The sequence below is a fragment of the Monopterus albus genome, unplaced genomic scaffold, assembly GCF_001952655.1.
Source record: "Monopterus albus unplaced genomic scaffold, M_albus_1.0 scaffold40.1, whole genome shotgun sequence".
NCBI classification, from domain to species: domain Eukaryota; kingdom Metazoa; phylum Chordata; class Actinopteri; order Synbranchiformes; family Synbranchidae; genus Monopterus; species Monopterus albus.
In genome coordinates, this window is record NW_018127920.1 from 5,854,049 (window position 1) to 5,865,688 (window position 11,640).

Sequence of the window (11,640 nt, forward strand, 5' to 3'; positions counted from 1 at the left end):
TGGGTACATGTGATAAACTGACATGGAAACAGATGATAACTGGGTTGAGCTACAAAATGACTTTGTTCTTTTTCCAGGTATCGTAACTTTGACCAGCCTCATCGCTTTTATGTCGCTGATGTGTACACAGACCTGACGCCACTCAGCAAGTTCCCTTCACCAGAATACGAGACATTTGCTGAGTACTACAAAACCAAGTACAATCTGGAGCTGTCCAACCTGAACCAACCACTGCTGGATGTAGACCACACCTCCTCCAGGTCAGCAGCTCAGGGATCAAGACAGTTAAATACAGCTGTAAACCGCTGTGGTGACCCTTCGTATTCTATTGAAAGTTTGGAAAGCTCAAGCTTAATTCTTGTTTTGTTTCATGCTTCTCCTGAGTTTGTGCAAGACATGTTTTAAATATGGCCTGCAAGAAGAACTTTACTGATTTTATTATTTTATTTTTTTTCCACATAAAAGTGAGGTCTGGGGCAGTACTACTGCATATTTGATACAAATTTTTTATGACATCTTCTGTGGCTCCAGAAGGAGCTATGTGATGTCTCTTGAGTCGGTGTGTGTTGGGTCTGAAGACTGAAAGTTTGAGAAGTAAAAGAATCTGGGTATGTGTAGTTAGAAATGAGTTTAACAGACCTCTTGTCTGCTCTCCACAGTACGTTTGGTAGTGTAAGGTTTGACTGACTTTTTTTCAGAGGTCGCACCGGGTGCCACTGAAAACTAAACAGGTTATGCACAAATGACTGCTCTTGCTGTAGAAATGGTGGACAGGCGTAACAATACTGCCATCACAACATTTATTTGCAGGTCTGTCACTCGCCTGTCTGGAAGTCTCTGCCTTGTGAATCTATCAAATGTGTCTTTCTACACCGACTTCAGCGCACGAGTCATCCCTGGACCCCTTTTTTATGCTTTGAGTTTTTTATTTTTCCTTTGGCGCAATTTAGGTGTAATCACCACAGAGAGCTGGTTAAATTGGGTAGATCACCTGTTAACCTGTTTGTGTTGGAAAGGGTTTACTTGAATCTGTTCTGATGGATCAGGCTCCTGGTGTCATTATGAGCTTTCTAAGCATAAGTATAAACTTTATTGTCAAGTATTTAAAAAATACAAGGAATTTGACTCCAGCTTCTGGTTTTACTTCCCCTGTCGTTTATATCAAGATGGGGAGATAATAAAATTAATAAACCCATACATACAGTATTAACAGTGCTGATTTCTTGCTGATGAGCCTACAAGTAAACTGTTTTTGTCCTGTACATTTCTGCTGTCACTTGGCGTCTATAAGTCTCGCTCTCTCTGAATTTCATTTTAAATGTAGGCTATGCACATTGGATGGTATGGTTATCTAAAATAATTTGTGAAAAATGTAGGTTCTTCTGCATTACATGTAAAACGGTGGTGCCACCAGTATGAAATGTTAGTCTGGAGCCCTGTAGGAACAATCTAATATTAAAGTATTGTGTCATGAAGTGCTTTTTTAGAATTTTTTTGGACAGAGATAAAGTTGTCACTCTTGCTTTCCTGTATTCAGATTGAACCTATTGACCCCTCGACACCTGAACCAGAAAGGGAAAGCTCTACCACTCAGCAGTGCAGAGAAGAGGAAGGCCAAGTGGGAGAGTCTGCAGAACAAACAGGTAATACTGCGGTTAACAGTGTATTTCTCGTTCCTGTCTACTGTGTTGAGCTAGATCTGAATCCCTGGTTAGACACTAAAGTGATCTCAGAGATCATTATCAAGCTGGGTTTACTCACCTGTTCACTAAATATTGGTCACTGCTTGGATTTAATGTGATGTTTCATTAATCTCACTTTTTTATAAATGTCTGTGCCTGCCTGTCTGTTTTTATGGTGTAGTTCCTCCTTGTCCAAATTTCAATGCATTGCATGTTAATTTAGCTCATAAATCGGTTAGTTTCTTCCAGGTATTGGTAATGTTGGCTAACGTTATTGATGCAGCCATCTTAAATTTTTGGCTGGACTGCGGTGGAACCACGTCCAATCCATGACAGGTCCGTGCACGGCCCCTGCTCTTAACGTGTATCCTCCACAATGACGCCTTGTTAACGCTCCTAAGCACTGTGTGTGCAAGCCACCCACAGTGTTGTGCATATATCCACCAGGTGGAGCAGTCTTTGTTGTAGTTGACTGCGGAGGCCGACTGATCATTTGATCCTTCTGTTAATGTCCAGACCTGCTGGTGGATGAATCTAGGAGGACACCGGACCCAGCCAAGGCGCTTGGTTGGCAGTGGCTGCCTGCATATTAACCAGTGTCCGTGTGGGTCACAGTAGTAACTACTATTTCATTCTGCTTACATGCTCAGACCTTATAAGCCTTTTGAGACATCGTTCCACTGGCAGTTATTGCATTATGTCTACATTTTGTTTGTTGTTAAATCAAGGTTGTCGGCTCTACACTATAGAAATTGAGACAGTCGCTCTCAGGCTCTGTTCCTCTTTTATGCTCTCCGGAATAGAACCTCTGACTTTTTCCACATTTCAGGGCCAGTCTTGGCCAAAAAGACACTCTCTCTTCTAAAGTTTGTCCCCATATAGCCTATGCAGCTACACTGCAAACAAAGATACACTTTGTAGTGAATGTAGTTAATTAGATTATATTCTTATAAAACATTACATTAATGTTTGAATAAATGAGGCGCTGCATTTTCCTACAAGAACAGTGGTGTATAGAAATGGATTGGATAGTGGAGGTTTAAAGTGTAGTTCTGTCACCTCACATGCTTGAGTTTGGTTCCCTTTTGAGTTCTAACATTGAATTTGAAGTCACTTTTAAGTTTCGCTTTCTCTAAACAAAGTGCTGTGAGAGTCGACACATAACCATAATAAAACCTGTTAAACACAGCAGCACCTCCATGCTCACTCAGTTCAGCAGCCTTTGTCTCCTCCCCATACCTCTCATACCAACTTTCCACACAATAACCAGCATTGCACTTGTGCGCTTCAGCTGTCACTGATCTGACTCTTAAATCAATGCACAATAATTAGTCCACAAAATCACACATGAATGCAGCTAATGAGCAGTGATAAATTAAAAAATACCTTGCACATGCCCCGATGATATTAAAGGCATTACTGACAGCAGGTGAAGTCGGCATGTTCGCTGTCACTCACTCCAAGCTACAGGACTCAAATTATGTGATCAACTCCAGGGTTGTTTGATACCATGTTAGATAGGTCCTTGGGCCATACGTTTGAAGCTATATTTCTATAAATGGTGATTGTGCAATTATCATGGCCAAACATCATACAAAGACATCTACATAGATGGCTGTTAACACAAAATTTGTGTTCAGCTCAGACTTCTATGAATGAATCAAGAAAAGAAAACATATCTGGTGTTGTGCTGTTGTAATGTACATCTTATAATTATATAGCTCTAATCGCACTTTGCATTGGCTACTAAATAGTTGAGAGGAACATGAAAATTGAAATTTTATTTATATAATAATAATTCACTTTTGGCTATTCCCATTAGGGGTCGCCACAGCAAATCGTCACACTGACGACTCGCATGGTGAAGTTTGGCACGTGTTTTACGCCGGATGCCCTTCCTGACGCAACCACTGAATCGAACCCATGCCGCAGCTGTAAGAGTGCTGAATCCTAGCCACTAGTCCATCAGGGACCCTTGAAATTTAACTTGTATAATGAAAATTAAATAGTAGCTGCTATACTGCGCAGACTTTGTTGATGCTGGGTGTGTCATTTTGAGAATATACTGGTTGTGGACTGTCACATGAAAAGATGCTTCTGTGAAAACAATAAAAATAGTTGTACAGTCAGTAGCAATCATCCAAACACAACACAGATGACACAGTGAAATAAACTTAAATAAAATAGGAATAGTACCAGCACTGGACAACATCACTAATGATTTGCTAAGACCACATGAGGCCACAACCTTGATGAGTAACTTCAAGTACTCTACAAACCAATAGTGGCTGGGTCAAAGAAATTTTTGAATCTTTTTGTTCACCATGTTGGTATTCTGTATCTATGACCTCACAGCAACATCTGAAACTTGTTAAAGGGTGACTCGGGTCTGCAAGAAATGATTTAGCTTTCTTCAGGGATCTGGTCCTGTACAATTCAGATATCAGTCGGGTCTGTTCCTGCTGCCTTTTTGCAGGCTTTGATGATACTTTGTAGTTTATTTTTGTTCTTTAATGTCATTGATCCAAATAAGCAAATTAAAGCAAACATAAAAACAGATTCAGTGAAACAGGAGTAGAACATTTTCATGAGTATTATCAACATTAAGATTACTCAATTTCCAGGAAAAATACATGTGCTGGTGTACTTTTTTGTAGACAGTAGCCACTTACGATTCAGAAGTTGACTTATCATTCGTAATGATGCTGAGATATTTATGTTCTTGTACAGACTCCACCATCTGGTTGTTAATTATTATGGGAGAAATGACAGTTGACTTTTTCCTGAAGTCAACTATCTTCTCATTAGTTTTGGTCACACTGATGTCCAAAAATGACAGCTTGCACCAGTCTTTTAAGTCAGTCACCACCGGTCCGTGATCCACATCTGTGCCCTCTAACAAGGATGCAATCACGGAATGGTCTACAAAATTAACTATATGATGTTTTCCATAATTTCTCCTACACAAATCGGTGTACAAAGCAAACAAGATTGGTGACAAAACACACCATTGAGGTGATCCCATAGAGAACAGCCACAGTTAACCATCACTGTTAGTTAAAAAAAACAACAAACCTAGAAGCCAACCAATCGACCCCACATTCATAGTGTGATTACTTCTTAGCCTTTCTGCTACGATATGAGGCTGTATGCAGTTAAAAGCAGAAGAAACATTTATAAAAACTAAACAAAAGACCCCCCCTCCAAATGATTCGTAATCAAATTTAACAGGGTGCTGATGATGCCATTTTTGGACAGTAGGCAAATTGAAGTGGATCAAGGTTTGTCTGTTCTGCATTTAGGAGCATGCCTTTAATAATCTTCTCAAATGTTTTCCTAATGAGAAGAGTTAGGGCAGCGAGTCTAAAGTCGTTAAGAAGCTTGGGTGACCTTATTTTAGGGGCCGGTATAATAGTAAAGTCAAACGTCAGTGGTTAACACCACTGACTTTGGTACTGACTTTTGGTACACTGCACAACATGGAAGCTCCTGTCAGGCATCACAGCAGCTAAGATGGTCAAGCACATGGCTCAATACATGAGCAGGGTCCAGAAAGGAATTGGTAGTAACACCAGAGGAGCAAAGCACCAGCTACTAGTTGATAAAGTAGTCACCCGAAATTGCAAGACCAGACATGCCTGGATTGACTACAAGAAAGCCTATGACTCAATGCCTCACACATGGATCCTGGAATGCTTGTAACTGTACAACATTAACAGGACTCAAAGAGCCTTCATCAAGAACTCGATGGGAATGTGGAAAACAACCCTAGAGGCCAACTTCAAGCCAATTGCACAAGTCAACATCAAATGGGGTATCTACCAATTAGATGCTCTGTCCCTGCTGCAGAGAGGGGATCATGGGGCCTTTGTGGGAAGCATGTTAGGACCTTGACAATCTTGTGAACTTTACTGCAGACATGGGTTTCAGCTACATAACCTTTATTTTTGTTCTATAGTCCTAAGAGTCCCAGTCTAACAGGAGTATTGTGTTTGTCAGATCCTGGTCCCAGAGCTGTGTGCCATTCATCCTATCCCTGCCTCCTTGTGGAGGAAAGCAGTCTGTCTGCCCAGCATCCTCTACCGTCTCCACTGCCTCCTGACCGCCGAGGAGCTCAGAGCTCAGACAGCCATTGAAGCTGGAGTGGGAGCACAGACCCTTCCCCCTGACTTCAGGTCTTTTCTATGTACACAACATGACATACGAGTTCATTGTCGTAATTTTATTTTATTAAATTATACTCTACTGAAACACTAGTTGGACTTGTAAAACTGGATACATGTGACATATGTTGATTGTACTCTTGCTCTGTAACTAATACCACCACCATCCCAAAATATTCTGGAAAGTCAACTACTAATTCTCTAAAAATCACTTAAAGCCAGCTTTTCCTATTATCTTCTCACACACAGTACAGGTAGGTGTTCAGTATGGTACAACATCCACAACTAACTGATGTTTCATCCTTAATGATTCCTGGAGCTGTAGCAGTAGATAAGATGTCTTGATTACAGCCACAAAAGTCTCAGGGAAAACACAAGTATCACCTTTTAACACACAGGTTTACCGTCCTGCCTAGATATCATCTGCAGTGTGGGTAAAACAGGTTACCGGGTCAACACAGAATGAGTTGTTTAGTTTGCTGACTTGTGCTGTGCTCTATTAGTTGTTGTAATCCTGTCACATAGTCTCAACTGGTGCTATCACTAATCATTATTTTCATTCTGGATTAATTTGCTACTTCAGTTCATAGCTCATTTTTTCTAAAGTCCTTGGTGATGTTTTCACAGAACTTAATTTATCTGACAGCAGTCTGAAACCCCCAAATATTTTATTTACACTGTCTTGTCATTCCTGTTATTGTTACTTTATTTGTGGTGTAATCATGGTGTCTGTATTGGAACTTTTCCAATGTAACATATTGTGGTGCTTTCTGTAAACAGGACCTATAAGTATAGCATTTTCATTTATTCTGAGTTATTCTGCAATCACACGGTGATTCACCACTGTGGTGTCTAGCACTGTCGCCTCACAGCAAGAAGGCTGACCCGTTTCCTTTCTATGTGGAGTGTGCACATTCTCCCTTTGCCTGTGTGGGTTCTCTCCGGCTTCCTCCCACAGTCCAAAGACATGCAGCTTAGGTTGACTGGTGACTTTAACTTGCCCATAGGAGTGAGTGTGAGTGTGAGTGTGTGTGTGGTTTGTCTACATGTCAGCCCTGTGATAGACTGGCAGCCTGTCCAGGATAGACCTGCCTCTCACCCAAAAGGTTAATTCTTGTCATATCTAGGAAACCAGATGTGATGGAAGGGGTAAAGAGCATTTAGAGCATTTATGATTTGTTTGTTTTCAGTCTCACTGCACCCTTTAGTGGCTGAAAAGAAATTAGGTAGCTTTAAAATATGCCAAAATAGCTATGAGCAGCTCCTGTTTGCAGTGTACCAGTGGATGTTCAGACAACTATCGCTGGATTACTTGGATATTAAAGAAAACATACAAATCAGATTATTCTCAGACCAGTTCTGCATTTATACGTTTTTCTGCAATATCTGAGCAGAACAGTGGAGGTTTATTTGCAGTGTATATTAGAGATAATGGTATTCTTGGAATGTTCAAGTCACAGATTATAAAAATGTATGTATTGTGTTTTATGTTTAAATTTGGTTATTACTCAGGGCAGAGTGCTGCAGTTTGTCAAAAATAGCAATTTGGGCAAAGGTTTTTTTTGTATTTTCCTGTGTGGTACAGCTACTGCTACAGCTTCAACTGTTAAGTGGGCCAACTTAGCAGCCAGACTGCAATAACTACCTACCTGTTGTATTCAGAACCCCTGCATGCATCTTTCCCTTTTACATTCTGATGTACAGCTGGTGTGTTTGTATGTCGCAGGTATCCAAACCTGGACTTCGGCTGGAAGAGATCTATTGACAGCAAAACATTCATCTCCTGTCCTGAGTCCTGCAGCGAGGATGGTGAGGGTCACTGTAAGCATCAAGAGACTGTAACCCCTGACCCCACTTCCCTGACCCAGCCCAGTAGTCACCACTCGTCCCTGCCTGAGCAGGGGCCCCACGTGGTCCTTGAGCCTGGAGACGCCACCTGCACCAGAAATCTAACTAATGGCACTGCCCTAGTCACTGACTGTGATGACGACAGTCACCAAGACGAGCACCTTCACCAACATGACAATTGCCAATGCTCCCAGCCCAGTTTACCTGGGCTACAGAGCCCTGAATCAATACAAACCACTACCTCAGTTCCTGTGCAGCCCTCTCACAGCTTGAAGAAGCCCAGCTCCAGTCCTCCACGGCCTAGTGATGAATGTACACCAGGGAGGACCTCAGACCACAAAAATAAAGCTACCTCAGTCTGCAGCTGGGCAGCCATGGGTCCCAGTGCTCCCACAACATCTTGTCCTGATCTTTTCCTTGGCCCCCAACACAAATCCCAGGCTGGAGACTCCTCCAAAAGCCTGGGGCCCAATCCAGGCCTCATCCTGCAAGCCTTGACCCTATCAAACGCCAGTGATGGCTTCAACCTGGAGCGGCTTGAGATGCTCGGTGACTCTTTTCTTAAGCATGCCATCACCACATACCTGTTTTGTACTTACCCTGATGCTCACGAGGGACGACTCAGCTATATGCGCAGCAAGAAGGTGAGGATTTTCATGGCTTACTATGAAGAACATGGGGAATCATAGGAGAAATAGAGATATCTCTAAAACATAAGGATGTCAGCTTTTCTAAGAGTTGCAGTAGGTAATTACAGTAGTGGAAGAAAACACTAAGGTAGTGTGAAAAATAAGGTTGTTCATTTTGAGCTTTAAGGGTCTAGGAAACAGCCTGTTTATAGCCAGATCCTGTGGTTTTCATTGGCAAATGATTTTGTTCAGTTGTCATGAAGATTGGTTCTTAACACAAATGGCATTTTATATCATAAATTTGCTAACACTTATTTTATTACTTTAGTGTCTTAATCATTTCCTAAGATTGAGCTTTCAATTCTAGTCATACGACTTGATCTTCATCAGACATTAGACTCGCCCAGATGCCCTGGAAATGCAGATATTAAATTGTCACTCTTTTGTGAACATCCCTGTGGCTGTTCATCTTGCTCATTTCCAGCCATTTAATGTTTAATCTTGGGTACCTCTAGATTAGCTTGGCACCCCTCATGACTTCAAATAGTCTAATTATTTCAGAACGATAAAACTCCTGCGCACAACTCCGTCACATTAATTAGGACCAAGATAGTGGCACGTGTACAGCGCGAGACTCGGCGTCTCCCCAGATTGCGCAATTTTGCAGTGATTCTCCTGCTCATTTTGTGTCTGTTCATGCAGAACAGTTTCACCTTGATATCCTACACCCGACAAGAACTTTGGGATATCAGTCTATACCACTCCAGCAGCTTTATCTCCAATCTTCAACTCACCCCTGAAATCTCCAGGACACCGGAGCCTACGCACCCAAACTGGCCGGGCGGAAGCGCTCGCAGGCAGCGCCGGGATTATAAACAAAGGCATGGAAAGCGTGGACTAGTTAGAACTAAACTAAAGCTTAACACCACATTGGCTCTCTCTACCGGCATTTTCCTCATCAATGTGCAATCATTGGTGAACAAGATGGATGAGATATGGCTTTGCATCACCAACAGTAAGAGACTTATGGACTGCAATGTTACGATTTTCATGGAAGCCTGGCTAAACAGCAGCATACCCGACAGTGCTATCAAGCTGGGTGGACACTACAAATTCCGGGCAGATAGAACAGATGTCTCCGGTAAGACCAGAGGTGGAGGATTGTGCATTTATGTTAACAAAGCTTGGTGTATGAACTCTGTCATCACTGAGAGACACTGCTCAGCGAACCTGGAATTTCTTATGGTTAAGTGTAGACCTTTTATCTGCCTGGGAATACACCTCAACTATAATAATAGCAACCTATGTCGCTCCGGACGCTAATGCCAAGCTTGCTATGACTGAACTTCACGGGCCCATTAGCAAACAACAGACTGCACACCCAGAGGCTGCATTTATTGTTGCAAGTGATTTTATTCACTCCAACCTAAAGTCAGTGCTTCCTAAATTCCACCAGCATGTTTCCTGCCACACTAGAGGAAATGCAACTCTGGACCATGTTTACACAAACTTGGCTACTGCCTACAAGGTAGCCTCCTCCCCCTCTTGGGACAGTCGGATCACCTTTCTTTGTTTCTCATTCCCAAGTACTCACCATTCATCCACCATGTGAAGCCGTCAATGAGGATCATCAAAGTGTGGCCAGAGGGGACAGACTGTATTACAGGACAGGTTTCACCACACGGACTGGAGTATGTTTGCCACCTGGGCGACCTGTGACTCTCACACGGACATTGACGCTGGACTTTATTAACACTACCACTGACAGTGTCACAAGCCAGAAACAGCTCACCACGTACCCAAATCAGAAGCCGTGGATGAACAAGGAGGTGTGGCTCCCTCTGGCAGACCCCCATCAGCATGTTTCCTGCCACACCAGAGGAAATAAAACTCTGGACCATGTTTACACAAACATGGCTGCTGCATACCAAGTGACTCCCCACTTCCAAGTGTAGGAACACTTCACAAACTCTGACCCCATATGTATGTGGAAGGGCATCCAAGTCATCAGTGACTACAAGCGCAGCAATTCCGCCCCAACCACCACAGATGTCTCCTTCCTCAACGAGCTAAATGACTTCTATGCTCGCTTTGACCGGGATAACAAGGAGACAACGATCAAATCCAGACCCTCCGCAGACCACCAGCCACTCACACTCACCTCCACTGACATGTATGCTGCACTGAGCCGGATCAACATCCACAAAGCTGATTGGATGCGTGCTCAGGGCATGTGCAAGACAACTTGCTGGTGTCTTTATGGACATTTTTAACCTGTCCCTTGCCCAAGCCGTTGCGCTGACATGCTTCAAAGCCATCTTCATTGTGCCAGTGCCGAAACATTCCACCCCGACATGCCTGAATGACTACCGCCCTGTAGCACTCACACCCATTGTCATGAAGTGCTTTGAGCGCCTGGTCCTGGTAAAACTGATGAACTGTCCCTCACCCACATTGGACCCCCACCAATTTTCCTACCGCAGGAATAGGAGCACAGAGGATGTAGTCTCCATAGCACTGCACTCTGTACTCAGAAACCTGGACAATAACAATACACCAAACTTGGCGACCTGGGCATCAGCCCCTGCAACTGGATTCTGGACTTTCTGACCAGCAGGCCTCAGCATGTTGGGTCAGACAACACCCGCTCCTCCAACATCATCCTCAACACCGGCATACCACAGGGTGTATGCTGAACCCACTCCTCTATTCCCTTTTCACCCACAACTGTGCATGGCTCCAACACCATCATCAAGTTTGCAGACGACACCGCGGAGATCGGCCTCATCAGCAACAACGATGAGTCAGTCTACAGGGAGGAGGTACAGCACCCAGCTGTATGGTGCGCTGACAATAACCTGCTCCTTAACGCCGACAAGACCAAGGAGCTCATTGCGGACTACAGGAGGGAGAAAGGAGACACACACGACCCCATCCATATTAATGGGATGGTTGTTGAATGTGTCTCCAGTTCCAAATTCCTGGGGACCCACATCTTAGAGGATCTGTCCTGGACCACCAGCACCCTGGTTAAGAATGCTCACCAGCATCTCTTCTTCCTGAGGACACTGAAGAAAAACCACTTTTCAGCCATCCTGGTGAACTTCTACCGCTGTGCAATCGAGAGCATCCTGACCAGCTGTATCACAGTCTGGTATGGAAACTGCTCTGTCTCCGACCACAAGGCTCTGCAGCATGTGGTGAAAACTGCCAAAACGGGTAATTGAGAAAGCCCGTATTTTAACTGGCATAATGCAGACATAGTAACTTCTCCAGCCTTACAACAATTCTCTCTAACATTACAGAAACAAGGCATTA

The 11,640-nt window shown here is 43.3% G+C and overlaps 1 protein-coding gene across 6 annotated transcripts in view; it reads left to right on the top strand.

Annotated features, from left to right (window-relative positions):
* The window catches only part of dicer1 (dicer 1, ribonuclease type III), a 58,519-nt gene that overhangs the window by 31,116 nt on the left and 15,763 nt on the right, over positions 1–11,640 (top strand). For all 6 annotated transcript variants that reach the window (XM_020599235.1, XM_020599234.1, XM_020599237.1 and 3 more), the window contains 4 exons: positions 78–260; positions 1,538–1,643; positions 5,682–5,857; positions 7,572–8,337. In XM_020599235.1, coding sequence (XP_020454891.1) covers positions 78–260; positions 1,538–1,643; positions 5,682–5,857; positions 7,572–8,337 — 1,231 coding nt within the window. The remainder of the gene's footprint in view (positions 1–77; positions 261–1,537; positions 1,644–5,681; positions 5,858–7,571; positions 8,338–11,640) is intronic.